This window comes from Synchiropus splendidus, chromosome 11 (assembly GCF_027744825.2).
Source record: "Synchiropus splendidus isolate RoL2022-P1 chromosome 11, RoL_Sspl_1.0, whole genome shotgun sequence".
Classification (NCBI taxonomy): Eukaryota; Metazoa; Chordata; class Actinopteri; order Syngnathiformes; family Callionymidae; genus Synchiropus; species Synchiropus splendidus.
The window spans coordinates 17,740,960-17,760,570 of NC_071344.1; the positions used below are offsets into that span (position 1 = coordinate 17,740,960).

The 19,611-nt window shown below is 44.0% G+C and overlaps 1 protein-coding gene across 2 annotated transcripts in view; it reads left to right on the plus strand.

The window, feature by feature from the left end:
* pde6a (phosphodiesterase 6A, cGMP-specific, rod, alpha) overlaps positions 1 to 19,611 on the plus strand; it is a 28,998-nt gene continuing 9,387 nt past the window's right edge. Inside the window, exons 1-16 of one of the 2 annotated variants that reach the window (XM_053879284.1) lie at positions 1 to 167; positions 1,541 to 1,887; positions 1,952 to 2,093; positions 8,413 to 8,565; positions 8,960 to 9,049; positions 9,123 to 9,263; positions 10,730 to 10,804; positions 11,417 to 11,481; positions 11,819 to 11,885; positions 13,105 to 13,152; positions 15,555 to 15,704; positions 16,392 to 16,535; positions 17,178 to 17,243; positions 17,303 to 17,449; positions 18,239 to 18,346; positions 19,078 to 19,187. In XM_053879284.1, coding sequence (XP_053735259.1) covers positions 1,559 to 1,887; positions 1,952 to 2,093; positions 8,413 to 8,565; positions 8,960 to 9,049; positions 9,123 to 9,263; positions 10,730 to 10,804; positions 11,417 to 11,481; positions 11,819 to 11,885; positions 13,105 to 13,152; positions 15,555 to 15,704; positions 16,392 to 16,535; positions 17,178 to 17,243; positions 17,303 to 17,449; positions 18,239 to 18,346; positions 19,078 to 19,187 — 1,835 coding nt within the window. In that variant the 5' untranslated portion in view covers positions 1 to 167; positions 1,541 to 1,558. Of the gene's footprint in view, positions 168 to 651; positions 733 to 1,540; positions 1,888 to 1,951; positions 2,094 to 8,412; positions 8,566 to 8,959; positions 9,050 to 9,122; positions 9,264 to 10,729; positions 10,805 to 11,416; positions 11,482 to 11,818; positions 11,886 to 13,104; positions 13,153 to 15,554; positions 15,705 to 16,391; positions 16,536 to 17,177; positions 17,244 to 17,302; positions 17,450 to 18,238; positions 18,347 to 19,077; positions 19,188 to 19,611 lie in introns of those variants that run through there. The other variant, XM_053879283.1, reaches the window with a different exon arrangement.

Sequence of the window (19,611 nt, forward strand, 5' to 3'; positions counted from 1 at the left end):
GTCTGTACTTTCCTAAAACTTCATCAATAACAATGTGTGAGGGTGAGAAAGAAATTGACTTTATCTGGAACTTACTTGAAAGTCAATGTTTAGCGCGGAGCCTGACATTCACAGGTGATGCTAGCCAACCCATTAGGCTAGCTTAGCTCCAAACACCAGCTGGTCAGGTAAGTGTTTTATTCAATATGTGTCATGTTTGGAAATGCGAGGAGGTCATACGGTAGCTCATATATGTGTCTGGTGCTCGCCATTTAGTTCAATATGAATTTGTAAAATAAAATAAATCAATAAACTGCCACTTCCACGGACTCCAAATTCACATATAAAGAACGTGTCGTTCAGTTTACCTCAACAAGTAATGTTCTAAAATACTTTGCAATGAATGGTTTTCAGTTCAACGTCAAACGTCTTCTTCTTTTTTTAAATCTCCTTCTGAAATTCGTGGCGGATAAAACCAATACATGAAAAACCTCATTGTGTGGCATCTTTGTTATAGTACATAACACTGTAGCTTCCAGCCCAAATGGTTCGTGTGTAATTGATGTCACTGAGCACAAACAGAGGGGCGTATTTTATCATTCACCTTTAGCTGGTATCATAATCCCCGATTGTAATTGGATGCAGGCTTATGTCCACACATTTAAAACCATCTTGGTAATCTGACATTCTCTTGTGACACACTGGGTTAGCAGAGGAGGGATTACACACCTTACCGGAGAGAATACAAGAGAGGTAGGAGGGTTGGAGTCTTTCTAAATATGTGTGTTTGTGTGTGAGGTTTAAAGATTTTCCTGTCAATTGTTTGGTCCTTACATGACCTGTAACCTTTTCCTATCTTTTGTGGAGTCGACGCTCCCTCTTCCAGCAAACTAGGAGGTTGTGTTGTTGTGGCGCTCATCTCAAAACTCAACACACCACCAGCATCATTTGTGTTACATTGTGGTCCTTTAAACAGCAGAGGAGTGGGACTTGGTTACAAAAATTTATACTAGTTTTGTTTTCTGTCACTCTCCTCAGCACCTTCTGGTCTGATGTGTTGTCCTCCATTGTCTCGTATGCACTGCTTTTATGTGTCTCAACATTGATTTCATTATTGCATCCGTTCACTGCTTTATAGTTGGATTTTATTTGTATTCATTGCATCGATTTGCTTCTTTTTTGTCACTTCTGGTTTCTATTTCTGGGAATTAAATAAGTCAACCAGCGATCTCCTCACTTCTTGCTGAGATAAGAAAAAATGTCATTATTTACGTTGTAATATTAAGAATGAAGGCAGTTCCCAGAGTGTGCCAGCAGGTGTCAGCGTTTCCTTGTCTTTAAAATAAAGAGTTCAACTTTAGCCTAGATAAATGATGCTCATATATATATATATATATATATATATATATATATATATATATATATATATATATATATATATATATATATATATATATATGAATATTGCTGAGATACATTTTTTGTTTGACAGTGTCAGTAAAATTGGTCCATTATACTTCACTAACAGGCCAATTTCACTTTTCCACTACTCCTCTGCCAGACTTCTCCAGGTTCAGTCATGGTGGACGCAGCGGCGGCCGAGCAGTTCCTGGACACAAACCCGCAGTTTGCCAAGCAATACTATGACATCAACTTCCGACCCAAAGTGGTGTCCGACCTGCTGGACAGCAACCGCAAGACGGCAGTTGACACCAGTAGATTCCATGATCTGACTGCGGTGGACGAGAGCGAGATCCTCTTCGACCTGGTCCGAGACATCCAGGACAACCTGCAGATGGAGAAGTCTGTCTTCAACCTGATGAGACACCTGAGCTTCATGATGAGAGCCGACCGCATGAGCCTCTTCATGTACCGACAGAGGAACGGCGTGGCGGAGCTGGCCACCAGGTGACCAGAGAAGGTCTGGTGCTGCTTTGCTAACGTGAGTTTTTAATCCGTTTTGCTCCATCAGGTTGTTTAACGTCCACAAAGATGCTGTGTATGAAGACTGCCTGGTGCCACCAGATAGTGAGATCGTTTACCCGCTGGACATGGGCGTTGTGGGCCACGTGGCTTCCACCAAGAAGATGGTCAACATCCCTGATGTGTCAGAGGTAATTCCCTGGAAAATATAATCCTGGTATTTTGATAAATCTGGGGGAACAGTAGGAAGCTTGTTTGAGAACATCAGTGGCTCCTGTTGAGATAGAGAAGTCGACTGGTCAGCCCAGGACCTTAGGCTGTATCCCAATAGAAACAATGGAGTTAGTATCGTGGATGGTTTGCAACTAGTTAACAGCAGGACTCACAAATGTTTGTCAGCCCCCGACACTTCAGCTCCTGTGATGGTCCTATTGTGAATGGAAGAGGGTGCGCATCAGTGCTTTGGGTGACAGATTTTCTTAAAGTATTTGGACAGAATAGGCATGAGTGCAGACGTTTGTGAGGTTGCTAGCTTAGATCCTCTGAGGCATTTCATTCTGCATTCAACTTGAGTAGTGTCTAAAAAGAGCCCAGTCTTTCACAAGAGAAGTGCGTCTGCTCCTCCATATTTTAAACAGGAAAGTAAGTTAATGGCTTGCATTTGTTGGACTCATTTCCGACCATAGACACAATAAAAAGGAGGTCAGGAGGCGGATCCTGTGTGGAATAGGCCTTGGGTGCACATGTGAATGGGTGAAACAGGTCGATGTTTCTTTTTAAGGAGAGGTTTAAGAGTGTGTTGAACGTTGTGTGAATGTTAGGAAAAAGGCAACCACTGCCGTTGTATGGCAATTTAGTTGTCACAGAGATGTTGGGTGGAACAGGTGGAGACAACATTGATGTAGTTGTAGTGGTGATGATTCATAAGAAGTGTAGCTCTGGTTTGTAGGCATGTCGTTGAGACAAATCTGAAGTTATCTTAGTCAAATGAGTATTGGGCAGTGATTCCTATAGTTTGGATGAGCAACGATGAAGGGGGTGAAGAGGAGAGGGTGGCCGGACTGGAATGGGTGGGGACGACTTTCAGGAGGGATCTGTGACAGCTAGAGTGTAGGGGATGGCAGCGGGGCCTCCTGTGATCTATGGTTAGAGAGAGAGCAGCTCTGACACAGTGACAGGAAGCAGAGTTAGAAGTGTCAGAGTTGACGGTGCACAAGATTTCATTGGGAATGACCAGGAAAGACATGATACACATGGAGTGAAGTTTGAGGAGAATGTCCAGGGTTTTGTCACTGGCAGTGATTTGATGGGAAAGTATTGTCAAGGCGGTGCCACTTTGACAAGAAACCACGACGGGATTCCCTATAGTTCTGGGTCCAGACATGATTTGGACACATGGAGAGGAGAGATGGGGTACATTGGACAAAAAAATCCCAGAAATAGCAGTACTGACAGCAACTGTCGGGAGCAAAAGAAGGGGCTGTGGTGGGTGTGAGGAAGGCAGAAGCGGGTGAGAATACGGTTGGACTGTAGAGGTCTGACACGAGGCATCCAAAATAGCTGGGGCTGTTTTTAACCTGTGTCAAGCACATGTTCATTTGAATGCTTGAGGTGCGTATTGACATGTGTATGGTACAGCATGGATCATGGATCAGAGTCAGAGGACAGATGCATGTAAACACAGGACTGGGATCATCCACAGGGTTCTAATTCAGAGCTCGTTCTGCAGGTAAACTAAAAGGAGTCACAGTCTGTGTGATGCTTGTCCATTTTCAAATTCCAATTCAAGCGACTTAAACCAATTGTATTCCCCACGCAAGGTACTCAAGCGTTTGCAATTGAAGTAGCCTGCAGAGACTCTTGTTAACCACCAGAGAGCGACACCATATCACTGTGTCCTCCTAATTCCTTCCACTAAAGCCTGCACAATCTCATTACAGCCAATACCTTTGGCATTTCAAACGCTGGGACACTCTGTTTCCTCGCACAGGTCCAATTTCGTCCACTCCACTCCTACAGATGAAAACAATAAGTGCACCATCGCAGCTCTGCCTCTGTTACGGTGACATTTACACAACCATGACCGCCCACTCCTGCGCCAATAGATTACAAGTAACAATCTTCGGGTACGTTTTAGTTTCCAATGAAAGGCAGAGGCATGATTGACCGTTTGTTGTCATGATTGTGTGGAGTGTCAGTCGCCATCATTATTCTTGCAAATCCTCTGAGTCACCAGTCACGACTAGCTGCATGATGGCAATGTGGCAAGTGGAACAAAATAAAATCCGTCAAGCTTTAGCCCCTCCAGTCTCAGCGAAGGAGCAGCTAATGTTTCCTTATAATTGGTGGGCTTTATGATGCTAATGCTCCGATGATGGCCTTTCAGAGAGGACTGGGAATCACTGTCTCTGCCCCTTCTATTTCCATCACACACCAATCCAACTTTGGCAGTGGACTGTGGAGATTATATTTCAGCGGGATTACGTGCTGCTGCTGACAACATGCCCGCTCCTCTCTTCTATCCTTCCCACCTTCAAAGTGAACTTGGTAATCAAATGGTTTACAGACATCATGATTGAGGTGTGCGCCCGTGCATGGAAGGAGCGAGCGTCGGTGGGGGGAGGCGCAGATGAAGCTGGTTAATCTGCTCCGAATTAGAGCGAGCCCAGATTAGTCCCAGAGGTCATACGGGCCCTGTGGAGGCTTTTTTACACACTCAGCACAAGAACGTAAACTCCTTTCACAGTCCAAAGCTTCCATGTTAATTTGAAACTGTAAATTGCCTCCCGGGGTGAATATGAGTGTCTGTGTGGTCACATGGGCAGTCAACCTGACCGGAGCGTCACGCTCAACAGCAGCTGGGATTGGCTCCAGCATGCCCTGCCTTCTAAATAGAAAAATGGATGGGAGAAGAATGCCTATTAGTTCCGTGTGTAGGCTAGCATGATGGCGTGGGGCAGGGTTCTTGTGTGATGGGCTGATGAGGCTTCAGGCAACAGAGCCCACTAGATGCCACTCGCTCCTATAAAATGGTTGGATTTGAGCACCGTTCCAGTCCTCGCGAGACCTGCGCAGCGCTGCAATGTTGTCCAATCACTGCATTTCCTTTCTTTTCCTTTCCTGCAAATTCCACCAATCACTCGTCTCCTTTCACTTCCTCTACGCAGCATATGCAACAACATATTTCCCCCCTCCAGACGCTCACATTTGCTCACAAATATTGCCACCAAGGGTCGCAATTCGGACTTGACCGATTCCGAATCCATTCGTAAATGGCCAAATTTCCATCATTGAAATGTAGAATAGACAGCACTAAAAAGCGGAACTGGGTAGTGCAGCGTCACCCGAATGCGATGCGGGGCGAACGTAAACAAACATGGCTGACCTCCAGATCCATCTCTCTCCAGGCTGTTTCTGACTCTCTACATATCAGCAGCTACTGTTTTAACTGGCTGGATAAATGAGCCGCTGAACAACTCCGCTCACACACACAAACATTCCCCACCTTTACTTCTCAGACTCCGCCCATCCAAACATCCTTCAGTCTCCGCCCCTTGTTAGGAGCTCCATAACAAAACAACGAGCGCTCACTGCACGCTGTCAGCCGGGAAACTACTCATGGAACATCATCATAAAAAAGATGGACTTATTTTATTATCAGTTTTTATTTATGGACATTTATTTATTGGTTCCTGGTAAGAATCAAACAGCAGTGTGTTATTGATGGTACATAAAAGTTGAATGTAAAAGGCAGTAAATGATCGAATGACTTTGTTTATTTTTGACTAGGAGACTTGCCTTACAAAAACCCACACATCACACATACATCAAGATACACTTCAAAAGTCAGTGTTTGGAAGCAAGGAGAGGATGCTCAATGATCACCATGAGAAACGTGCAAGTGAGAAACAATGAATGGACACATTATGAAAGCAAACTTTATCCACACCTCTTTAAAAAAATGAATGCTGAAACAAGTGACGGACTCCGCATAAAATATGACTATGAAAAATAGACTAATTGAATCTTTATGACTAATGAGCGACGTCGTAAAGGCTCAAATTTACAGAGGCATAACATTTTTAATTTGATTATGTTATTAGAAAACCAACACATGATGACAAGCTGCTATATATAGAGTTGGAGTCACAGTATTTCCTGATTAGAGTAGTCGAGCGTTCCCACAGAGTGAGACGCAGCTGACAGAGCTCCGTTCAGGATCCTTTGCAAATAGAAGGCGTCATGTTTTGTGTCAAATACAAGCGGATTTTTCAACAGACAGGTGCCGACGTTTGCTCCCTCTTCATCGGTTGGATTTTATTCCTTCCTCCAAACTCACCCAGGGGTTCAGGGATGGTTTTGAGGTTCTGGATGAGGCCAGTTCTGTTGAGGTTGAGGGGTTGATTGTTTGCAGTTGATCCAGCGACGGAGGCGTCAGAAGACTGGGGTTTTAATGGGCCAGCTTCGCTTCCTGATGCAGGGAGTTCTGGAATGTGTGGATGGATTTCAGTGGCTGACCAACCAGGAGGAAGTTGCAGTGTTCAGTATGGACTGTGACCAGGGAGTGAATGAGGATGATAAGGAGATAGAGATCTGCAGATCGAGTGACAGTGAAAGAATATTGCTGCCTGGTGTTATGTGGCCCAGGGCTACATACAGCTTGTGGACGCACCTTTCAAAGACGTCACTGTTAACTCAGAGGTACAGTAGCCGGGTTATAGAAAGATACTGTGAAGGTGAGACTTTTGCCAGTTATTTCATACGTGTGTTAAAAAATATTTGTGAGACACCCAAAGTAAGATCTGATTTCCCTCATAATTTTGTGGAGCTGTCGTCGCTGCTGCTTTGGTGTCCTCTTGTGATGTGTTTAATCTGAGCTCTCCAATTGATCTTTTTCATTTCAATACGAGTAATTCTGTACGTACTAATTCAGATGGGACCAAGGCAGCCTCATCCTGGTGTGTTTGGAAGGTCGAGGTTTGATCCGGACACTGGAGACTCTAAAGCCCAAACTACACTCCCGCTAACGTCATCAGGCAGCCTTGGATTCAATTTCTCCATCAAGGGTTTAGTACGTTGGAGTCTTTCCACTTTATGCTCTGGCAGCTCATTTTGTTGTTTCACATTACACCAACATATCTTGAATTCTGATCTCAGCTGAGTGTTGTATTTTTTCCACGTATCTCTCCAGAGCAATCCTCAAGCTTCTATTTCTGTTCTTCTACAGTAGAGGTCTGTTGTTTCTGTTTATGTTCTTCTTCAGTACAGGTCTGTTGTTTTGTTGCTGCGGGACTGAATTTTTTTATTTTGATTCAATATGTTGAAGAATTAGCGGCAAACAATTGTATCACCTTACCATGTCTTCCGAATCCATGTTTTCTTGTATATTTCAAATTCCGAGTGAATGGAAATAGTGTTTTTCACTTCCCAAGACTTCATGAATGGAGAACACAAAAATACCAAAAATATTACGATGGCTACAAAAATGTAATGAACTCTATATAAAGCTTTTGACTCTTTGTTAACGCCTCATATCGTAAAAACTAATGGACCATTTACAAAATATTAGGGGCTCTTAGTACAGTATCAATCTCATGATCGCTAAGAAAAATGCTATTGACTCTGTGAAGAGAGAAATATGAGCCACTGACTGAAGATGAACATGGAAAAACAGACAACTAAAACCTGAATGTAGAGAAGAATAACCGGCGACTTAACATTTCAGGTTAACACAGAAAAATGTTGAAATGTATTTGCGTCTATATAAAAGATAAACATCGCATAAAGGGGTTGAGTCAATGTGAGCATTAAGAATGAAAGCAGACAACAAAAAGTTGGATTCCGCATCAAACGCAGTCGGAGGTTGAAGGTCGTTGACTATGTAAGACAAACGTCGAAAATAGTAATTGACTGCGTAATTGGTCTGTAATAACAATGAAAGAGCTTCAAGAAGTAAAACCCTCACCTTCACGAAAAGGAGGTTGGAAAATACAGAATGTTAGCTGTCGTGAAAAAGTGAGTCACTCCAACTGTTCTGAAAAAAGAAAACATTGAATTTGAATAAAGCAGGAAAAGACAGTCTCCGTGAATGAATCAAGAGATGTCTGCCTGGTGATAGGCTGATGGTGGAAGTTCGGTCTCGGCTGTGATTCATTTCCTTTTATTTCCCACAACAGAGATGTAAGACCTCGTACTGAATTCTTCAGGCTTTTTATCCAAACCAGACCATTTCCTCCAGCTGAGCTCCCCGACGAGGCACTCTCTGTTCCACACTCTGTTCCAACCTGACAACTAATGAGCCACTCTTCTTCTATTTCACCCCCCGAGGAACACAATTGATGACCCCTGCTGTACAGGAGGAGCAGCGGTGCGGGGCAGAGGTAGACCCCCGAGTTTGTGGATAATGGAAAACCTTTGCTGGCAGCTCATTTGTTCATCACAGTCAGGATGTTTTGAGAGCTGTGGTGGATGAAGAAGACCTGAATTCACTTGTGTTCTGTCTCTCTTTAGAGTCCTCATTACAGCGACTTTGTGGACGAGCTGACTGACTACAAGACCAAGAGCATCCTGGCCGTGCCGATCATGAACGGTAAAGATATGGTGGCAGTTATGATGGCAGTCAACAAACTGGATGAGCCTCGCTTCACAGCAAAGGATGAGGAGGTAACTTTATGTGAGATGTGAGGTCTGTTGTGGTGACAAATCTTAGTGGAGTTTCAGAGTTTCTAGACTTAGAGAAGGTCAGTCATCCAGGAGAGACTCAGAACAGAACCACTGCTCCACTTCTGGAGCCAGTTGATGTGGCCCTTTTAAATTCAGTTAACAAAAACTGGTTTTCCACCTGACGCGGATCATTCAGTTTATGATGGATTTATTGAACTCTGATGACCTAAACATGAATGCATAATTTTAAAAAAATTCCTGTAGGACTTTTGTAAATGTCATGACTCATTGTCTATTGTGTATTGTTCCCTCTGACCCCATTGTTCCTCCACACCTGGGCCATTGTGCGGCATCCTCATTGTATTTGTCACCAGCTTGTATTCTGCTCCACCAGACCCTGAATAAGTACCTGAACTTTGCCAACCTGGTCCTGAGAGTCTTCCATCTGAGTTATCTGCACAACTGTGAGACCCGGAGAGGCCAGGTGGTGCAGCACTGGAAGACCGCTTGTTACAGGAAATGCATTTGTGTTGACCTATATACGTTTGTTGTCGTAGGTGCTCCTGTGGTCGGCAAGCAAGGTTTTCGAGGAGCTGACAGACATCGAGAGACAGTTCCACAAGGCCTTGTACACTGTCAGGGCTTTCCTCAACTGTGACCGCTACTCTGTGGGGCTACTGGACATGACAAAGACGAAGGTCAGATCAGACTTCTAACAGACTGACAGACAGATTCACTGATTGTAGAGTTGCAAACGGTGTAAACCTCCAAACACTGGCCTCGAGAGGTGGTGAGGCAGACATGGAGTGCAATGTTTGCACTGTGGCTATTAGTCTTTTAAGCTATATTTGTTTGACCATCAATACAGAGCTCTTGCATTCCAGAAATTCCCTTTCCAATTGATGCTGACATAGCCAAATAACTACATGTATCACGCACCAAAACTCTTTTTTGAGGCATTTTTCTGTCCACACACCGGGAAGAGGCAGTTCGGCACTTAAGCTCTGTGGCGCTTCCAGGCACCTTGAACTCTACAGGTCGCATCCCTAATACCCTACGATTGAAATTGTTTTGACCTCACAACTTCTATACTGACTCCTGTCAACAGATGAAAGGTCATCTGGGAAAAGATGACAGTGACCATTCATTGAGGTGACCATTCGACCAATCTCCTCAGTTATGATGTCACAATAATATTCCTTTTTTTAAGCTATGATTTATTGATGTTTTGCAGTCACAGGGTTACAGCAGTTTACCCGCAGATGTCGGTATACACAAACATCAAGTTTTCATGGTTGTTGTTCTTGACATAAGTAATAACTATGAATAGAAAAGTTGAGAAACCAACAAACAGCACTCGTCTTTGCCAAGCCACCAGGTGAGTATCTGGTCCTATATTAAGTATATGGATGTTAAGTTTGGTCATAATGTCATGGTTACTTTATTAGAATAATAGTTCAGTTCCTCAAATGGTCCAGTAATCCAACATCTGCATAAATACTTCTTATTTTTCTTTTTTTCTGTTTACTCCTCGCTCCTGAGAGAAAAGTTATTTTCAGAAACTCCTCTGGGTGTCACGTCATTTGCACACATTTCCCTCTGTTTGATGTCAATGCATTTCACTTTCATCTTCCGAGTCAATGAGTTGGACCTCTGATCTCTGCGGCATCGTCTCCATTTATCCCGCATAACCGCACTTTCTGTCATTAATACATCTCGTTGGCCTCGTCTGTGGCGTAATTACACGCAGCTGCTGGGCGGCGGCCAACACCTGCTATCACGACGCAAACACATGTTGTCTGCCACGCGCAGATGGTTGCCGGGTAACAATGCTCCAGCGTTGGATTGAATCCCCCCAGAGTTATATTTAATACAGAAACTAACTTGTGGCGCGGCACAAATATTCTTCCATCCTGAGGGGTTCCTTTGCATTTTTAGGAAAGATGGATGGAGCGCACAGAGGAAGTGAAAAATGTCAAATGATCCCTAAAGATCGCAGTGTTGTGCCAAGATTAACATTCTCACTTGACAAATTGTTTCTGTGGGATGATGTGATTACTGGAAATATGACTTGTGGTGAATTTATCATCACGTTTTCAGAGTTGGAAGGTGGACTTGAAGTGTTTCTGCTCTTCTAAAGACATTTAATGAACATGTTTTCCAGGAATTCTTCGACCTTTGGCCTGTTCAAATGGGAGAAGTGCCACCGTACGACGGGCCCAAAACGCCTGACGGCAGAGTGAGTTGGAGTTGGAATTTCAAAAAACTTTCTTGACAGGAAGCCCAGTTAGGGGTGACAACTTTTTATACAGCTCCTGAGTTTGGAACGTTTTATAACTAAGAAGGTGATGGGATTTTTAGCAAAAGGTGGCTTTATTAGTGAAATGATAAAGGGTGTGTCCATGTGTGAGAGAGGGAAAGGGAGTGGTGGATTTGAAGAGCATCTTCTGGGGTAATGAAGTGCAGGCAGGGTGAAGATGTCTTCAATGTCTTTAAAGGACAGTAGAGGTCACTGTCATGATGTTAACAGACTCGGGGGTCAGGAGAGTCAGAGATGAAGATACTGAAGTTGTAATTGGGAGACATCACAGGATCAGAAATGAGGGACATGTATAGAGGTTTGGAGCAAAAGTTAGGAGGGTTTGTGGAGAGGAGTTGGACCACCGGAGTAGAGGAGGACAAACACTGAACGTGTGACTTGAGGATCAAGAAGCGCATGGAAACTTATTTTGTTAAAATTGTTGGACATCTGACCAAGATGTCTGTTCCTTTGTTTTCAAAGTAGAGACTCAGATTTAATAAAGTGATGTTTGATCATTCATTGGTGGATATATGTCGTGTGTATCTCCAGGAAATCATCTTCTACAAGATCATTGACTACATCCTGCACGGCAAAGAGGACATCAAAGTCATTCCGTGAGTCTCGTTGAACTGTTTAACAACGTTGTGTTATCATCTTTTCCTCTAAACCAGAGCAGTGTGTCTCTGGTGATTAATTCCAGTCCGCCGTTGAAGATGACTTCACTTTGATGACAATCTCCTGTTGTCTGCTCGTCTAGTAAACATTAATTACCACTGTCCAAACATTTTGCTGGAGGAAGAGGAGAGTGAAGGAATGATTGGGTTTGGTGATGATAAACATTGTCAGAGTCATTTAAACACTTGGCAGGATAACAGCCGCGTTATTATCTTGTTCTCAGCGCTTCAAAAAAAAATGACGGGTCCACTTGTGACGTGTTGTGTGATTCCACAGAAACCCTCCGGCGGATCACTGGGCTCTGATCAGCGGACTGCCGACGTATGTGGCGGAGACAGGACTGGTCAGTGTCTGACGTCTGCAGCCGAACTAGTGTGACAAGCTTCATCAGGACAAGGGTCTTCATCTCAAATCAGCCAGAGCTCATCCATACGAGAAGAAGTTTTACTCCACTTCATTTAATTCATTCATTGTCCACCGCTGTACCAGGCCCCGGGGGTGGAGCCTTGTGAGGCTTGTGAAGCCATAATGACTATTACTCTAGTGGGAAAAAAAATGTTAAGTGGCGAATTTACTTTTTTTTTTTTTCATATCAGGATATTTATTTATTTTTAATGCAGAGGCTGGGTGGTGGTCGTTTAAATTTTGCATTTTTGGACTGTCATGCAACATTTTCTTTAAAGCAAATTCAGACTTGTTTTTTAAAGGGATGTATTTTATAATGTGGATACAGGTGTAGATAACTTTCCTAAATTGAGGGTCCAAAGTTCAAAAGTGCCATTCGTTTTTGGATACTGAAAAAAAAAAATCCACAAATAATGATGTCATGTGAAGTATGATTTTTAATGACAGTCGTTTCTACCAGTTTCAGTATCAAAACTAATGTGATCATGTGGCTCCCAAAGCTAGGTACTGGCAACTCTCATGTCTCTTAAATTCAAGCTGAAAATATTTTCATTCTGAACCACTCTCTATTTCTTCACTCTGTTCCGGCGTCCAGAGTTCAGTTTAAGAAGTGTTAAGTGAAAAACTCTCTGTGTGCGATCAGATGAGCAGAACACCATTAGACCTTATTACACAGTTGTCAGAGAGCACGTCGCTGTGGAAATGAGATGCACTCAACCACTCGCTGCAGTGATGTATAATTGTACTCCTCTAGAGTCTTTATAATTAATCACAGAGCCCAAAAGAAAAAACCTGCCTCGTCCATGTATCCATCCATCCCTCCTGTCCTCCTCTTGTCCCGGCCTTTCATCGCTCGTCATTTTTCAGCCCCACATCATCTCTCCTACTGCCATTTTTCCTCCTCGCCCGCCTCCTTTCAGAAGGTGAAAACTTCATTTCTGCTCTCAACTGCCGTCATAAATTGCGAGAGAAATGTCAGGGCGGATTGACACTAATGGTTTGTGATATGGCACCCGGGGTTTTAAAAGGATTTAGTGTTGGGTCGGCCATGTCCGGAAATTACACCTGAGCATGGAGGTTTTTGCTGCTGAGTAAGCGACATGTTGCTGTTCATTGTTCCTTGTTGTTCTTTTCAAATGTTTCTGTTTGATCTCCAGATCTGCAACATCATGAATGCTGCCCAGGACGAGTTCTTCGCCTTCCAGGTGAGATGGCTTCAGCCGCATCTTCACAGTGCCCTGTGATAGAGTCACTTATTCATCTATTGTTGATACTGTCATGCAAAAAGGGCTGAGACAGACAATGCTTGTGACTGACTCACATGTGCTCACAGCTTTTGCAGTGACCTATGAACAAGACTATCTATTAGAGAGAGAAGCTCAGTCATTCAGTAGAGAGTCAGGCTAGAAACTCTAGTCAGGGTGTCTCCATAGTGAGAAAGCTGGAAGGAGGACCGAGGGCAGAGCCAGGCAAGCATGGAGAGATTATTTCAGAACCTCTTACTTCAACTGCTGCCCCCACGTTGAAATTACTTACTTTCTTCAAGGACAAAAAAAGTAAAATTGATAAATAAATTCCTGAATAAAAATGCCAAATGGATAAAATCATGTGTACACCAAAAAAGAAAAGAGTTTCAGAAGAGGTTCAGATAAAGATGGAATACAATAAATAACTTGACTGCAATAAAAAACAACAGGTAGTAGATTACAAAATTTCATAGGAGCTATTCATTCAACTGTATACATTTTTAAGTAACTGCAATTTTATTTTATTATTATTTATTTTGAAATGTTTGAGGAAATGGAAACAAATGTTCGGAAACAAATAATATGAATCAACAAAGTCATCACAGGTCCACCTTCACTTTCCAGTGCTGCTTTCTGGTCCTGTTCTCTTCCCTCCGCTTGAATCTCACACGTACGCAGTGTTTATGTAAAACAGTCTGGTCGTCGAGCCATTATTCGCTGCAGTTCTCTGTTGAATAACATGAATGTCTCACCCCAGACTGAGCCTGTTTGCCATGTGATCCTCACTGTTAGCTTGCCCTTGCTAACACTGCGGAAATGCTTTTCCTTGTACGTTGTATAAGAGACATCGTTATGCTTTTATTACAGCATCATGTGACAGGGATTTAATCACGCATGAGTCACTCAGAGGTGAAGAGAATGTGTGCAGATATTGTCGTACAGTGGTTATATAATGAGAATATGAGATCCACCAGGCTCTGCTATTGTCCTGAGTGAATGTCTCTTCATCACATGCTCTCTTTATTTCAAATTGGTTTCCAGAGAGCCGTGCAGATTCCATTATGCAGCCTTTATTGTAGTCGTTTTCTGATTGGTGGAGACTGAAGCTGCTCCCACATCGATCCTGCTGGCAGCGGACGGTAAACCATAGCTCAGGAACTGATGTCTGTTTGGCTAATTTTACAGATAAGAATTATCTCTTGCTGACCTTATCGCTTGGCATTCCAAAATGAGAACATGAAGTCTGGATATGTAAATGGACCCACACGTAATGACTTCAGAAAATGTAGCTTCTGCTCTCCCCTGGTTGCAGTGCAGGTCTTCGGTGATGTGGGGATCTTTTATCTGGGCAACATTCTCAGTCCAAATTTGCTCATGACCGTCAACCGTCAGACATCAACGTTCCTACCACATCAACATGGAGGGGCGTCCTCACGTCCTCAATCACCTTTTGGGGGTCCGCTTTTACAGAGCAGATCACAAAGTTGTAGCATCCATCCCATTTGGGTGCTGAGAACATGAAACTTCAACTGTCCTGAGACAGGAAGTGACACGCATAACGATTCAAAGTATTCTGGTGACAGTTGTTTTACAGTACCCTCCTATTGCTGCTATTGTGGGAGAGGTGAGCACAGCAGGAAGGCTATGTTGGAAAGTGAAAGTAAAGCTTGTGGACAACCATGCTGTTTCACGTTTTGACAGTTGTTGTGTGAATGATACGTGTCGTGGATGAATGTTTTTTGAAATACCTTTTCAAGATGTAGGAATATAAAAGCAAAGGAATTGTGATGTTTTGTTGTTGTCAGTTTCTGGTTCACTTTCTATGACAAAGAACACACATGTCACGGTTGTTGAGGGATTTCAAGTCCTTCTGATCCTTGGAGTGATGTTGCTGAGGACCTCCAAAGGCAGGTCTGTGGGCTCAGCTCCTTTAGGCAGGCAATGGGAAGGTACCGATGATGTCAGCCTTACAGTATGAGCCCAGGCCATGAAAGTTGTGTGGGCCAACCGTAGTGTTCCTAAATGAGGATGTGGCAAAGTGGGAGGAGGCCCCATGGCAGACCCATAAGACCCTGAAATGATCTCAGGCATGGTTTGCCGATATAAGATATTTGAACCAAGTAAAATTCAACAGGAATATGGTGTGACACCAAGCACTTTGCTGCGATTGTTCCCATGCTCAGGATCCCTGTTTTATTCCACCCTGATTCACTCACCCGAACCTTGACATCAATCTTGCTGCACTGCATCTATAACAATTGTCCTGCAGAGTGACCTTTGAAGCGTTTATAGAGCTAAATATGATTAGTCGTACTTCCCCTGACCGTTTTCTCATGGCTCTTGTGTTTGTCCGTCTGCAGAAAGAACCCCTGGACGACTCCGGCTGGACCATTAAAAACGTCCTGTCAATGCCAATCGTCAACAAGAAAGAGGAGATAGTGGGCGTGGCCACGTTCTATAACAGGAAAGACGGGAAACCCTTTGATGAAATGGATGAAACACTGATGGAGGTACTGTGTGTGTGTGTGTGTGTGTGTGTGTGTGTGTGCGCGCATGTCAACACTGAGTCATTGGTTTAAAAATACACACAAGCCATTGAGAGCATCTGCATTATTTATCATCAGACCTGGAGGCTCTCTGCTGCAGTTACCACCTCACTGCTCACTCCACCTTCAAACCCACAATCTAACATCTGTGTTTCACTAACTGTCATTTGACACTTACTTCCTAAAAACCTGGAATTTTAATGTGTTTTGCATGCAGTTCCCCAAATATGGAGAATGAAATTAAGTGGAAAGTTGAGTCAAAGTCATTTTAATTATCCACCCAGAAGGCTCAGACTTTGCCGTCTCCAGAAACCTCCTGGTGTTCCCATGTGAATTGAGATGTCCTTCCTCCAGTGGGTCCTGGATCTGTCACAGGGCGTCCTCCCAAATGAACAACTTGCTAGTCCTGCTGGCCTCCTGAGATGGTGTCTTCTCTTGGAGGTCTTCTTGACTGAACATCTCTCTCTAAGAGAGTCCAGACAGAGAGGGCTCCTGTTATTTTGGTCACTGTTGGCCACAGGGGAGAGGAAAAACCCACCAGTCATAAAGTCCTGTAGACTGAACTTGTGAATAGAAGACTGAAATGCTGAATTATGATCATCATTTTCTGTTCAACATCTGTGCTCCCTCTCCACTCTTCCCACCATCCAGTCGCTGACCCAGTTCCTGGGCTGGTCAGTCCTGAACACCGACACCTACGACCGGATGAACAAGCTGGAGAACCGCAAGGACATCTTCCAGGACATGGTGCTGTACCACGTCAAGTGTCGCAAGGACGAAATTCAGAACATTCTGGTTTGTACATCTAAATATCACCTCTTCATGACTTCTGCTGGGAGGCTGAGCAGTGCTGCCACTGCAGATGAGGAGAGATGATGCAGCGGGATCTCTGCTCTTTCCAGTTGAAGATACTGCGAGTGTCAGTAGGAGGGTCTATTGTAAAAAGGGAGCAGAAATGAATCAGTTGGGACAGAAAGTTAGGGTGCACAGGTGGACAGGTAGAGAGGGGAGACAGAGTTGAACCAAGAATGTTGGAGATGAGGAAGATAACCGGGGTAGTTGAGGATGAATGATGGCGAGAGCATGATGAAGGGAGGCTGAGGTGGAGGACTCGCTGTGGGAACCCTGACAGAAGATGATCACTGTGAACGAGGGCCACGGACTTCGTTAGATGACCATGCACACACAGACCAAATGAATCACTCCATGACACGACTCATTCATCAAGACTCCTTCACCATGAACGCATCCTCATGCTGCAACTAGTCAGATCCTGTTTGGTTGACGAGCGGAGTATCATTTACAAGGTGGAATAAGCTGTCAGATTTGGGACACGGTAATCCGTCAGTGAGGCGATTGATGGTAAAGGTAATGGAAGCAGGTGACCTCTGCTGTGAATTGATGGTGGTGAGATATCTACTGTATGTTTCTCCTCAGAATACCAGGGAGAGATGGGGGAAGGAGCCCGATGAGTGTGAGGAGGAGGAGCTAGAGGAGATCCTGGTAAATAACAGCTGAGAATGACGGTGAGCTCATGTATCTGAGTCCTGTTTCCTCCACAGTCTGAAGTTTTACCAAACTCCAAGAAGTCGGAGATCTTCGAGTTTCACTTCTGCGATTTTGAGCACAGCGAGTTGGACCTGGTGAAATGTGGCATCAAGATGTACTATGAGCTCAAAGTGGTGGACAAGTTCCACATCCCCAGAGAGGTGAGTGGGTGCCGACTTTTGACTGGTACAGCATGAATTCTCCTGAATCCTCAGCACCAGTGTCCAAATCCTCTCTTTTGCATTCTGATATCGTGACGACGGCGTCCACAGTCGACTCGCATGTCAAACTCAGAACAAAATAATGAGCCCACTTTAACCGACGCTTCAACAAAAACCGTACACCCGGATGAGCGTTTCTGAAGCGCAGCATTAAGAGTCCACGATCGCTCAACCGATCTGTTCCCTGGAGAGAGACGTCACCGCGGGGGTTTCAGCGTGATGAAGGTGCAGGGAGCGGGGGAGCACTCAGATGTAGGAGCTGCTTAATGATGATGAAGAGAAGACCCTTCAGTTTCTCTGAAAGTTCTCCACCGTCAAAGTTTTGGCCCAAACTTGTCTTTTGAAGGCTCCTGTGTTCTCCGGAGAGTGTATGTGTTGTGAGTAAAAGTAAGTCTTGTTTTATGGACAATAGAGAGATGTGCTTGACCGTAAAGGTGTGTGTTGGTTTATTGAAGTTGTCTGTGTTAGTCTCTTTGTTTGTATTTATGAATCTGCTTTTCTCTACTTGTGCATTGTCTTCATGTGAGTGTTATAAACTAAAACTACAAATTTCCATGAATCAAGTTGTTGTGTACAGTGTGCTTTTGCCCACCTTTTTGTATTTGTGCATACTGTATGTCTCTCATACATTTTGGCTCATCTTAGTGAAGTTGTGTTTTCTCATTTGTCTCATTATATTTGTTCGTCGGGTCATGTATTTAATTTTTGTGTGTTTGTTATGTGTCCCAGGCTCTGGTGAGATTCATGTTCTCGCTCAGCAAAGGCTACAGGAAGATCACTTACCACAACTGGAGACATGGCTTCAACGTGGGACAGACCATGTTCACCCTGCTCATGGTACCGTCCGACACTCATCACCCACCTAATGCATTCATCTGCGCCTCTAAAGTCAAGGTTGCATTAAAGCACCACCCTTGTCGTGGCTGTGATTAATTTCCTTTACCTCTTCCAAAAATTGCTGACTCGCTGTGTGCATCATCCGGTGGCCTCGCCGACCTCACAAACACTAATTGTTTGAAAGCAAAGTGCTGTGAAGTCTAAACTGCCGCAGTGAGGAGGAAGTCCGTTCCTAACTTTAATGGGCTTCCACTTACAACGTCGGGATCCCGGGGCAGGAACGCATCAATTCAGGATTAAACATTGTTTGAGGACGTCACAAGACGGTCTTCCACGTTTTTCCACATCCATTAAAAGCACATTTTCACTACACTTGCCATTCAAACTCCAGGTGTGGGCGTCCTGTCAATCATTCTGTTTACTATCCAAATCCAAATCGGAGCTCTAGTTTTTTATGTGCTGACCACAAGAGGGCAGTTGATTCAACAACCGCTCATGAAACTGAGGCAGCTCTTGCACTGCCCCTTGTGAGCAAATAAATCATGATGCATTTCTGAAACCTTAGTCACAGGAAGGTTTAATGTCCTGTACAGAGCAGCATTAGCGCTCAACAGTTCAACACATTTTTGTTGGTGGTGCTACTGCAACGCTCTCCAGATTCGGTTCAAATTGAGTTTTAGCCGTCACGGTCCAGTGCTGTCGTCGTGCGTTGACTCTGTTTGTGCTCCCAGACTGGTGACCTGAAGAGGTACTACACAGACCTGGAGTGCATGGCGATGGTGACAGCCGGCTTCTGTCACGACATTGACCACAGGGGGACCAACAACCTGTACCAGATGAAGTGAGTCACCCGGAGCCCGGGGAGATGCACATTTAATCAGGTGTTAAATGTTACTTTTGGCCTTGCCACGTTAGTGAGAAACTAAAACCCTCTAGATTATGTCTGCTTGCATCACTGGTCCTGTTAGCTCAGGGTGGAACACAACAACACCAGCAATTGTAGGTTACTGTACTTTCTTTGAGCTACAAGCTGTGGTCTTGAGCCGAGCAATGGAGTGATAATTGTTGTTTATCAACTGTTTGTGGGGTTTTGTTTTGTGTGTGTGAACCATTAATATGTGTATTCATGTCTCTTCTTTTGTGTGTTTCATTACGTTTGCGCTATTCTCCTTTTTCTTTTGGCAATTGGTGTATTTGTTTTGCTGTTCTGTGCTGTGGTGAGATTCATGTCGCTCTTCTTTTGTGTGATTGGGTGCGTGTATTTG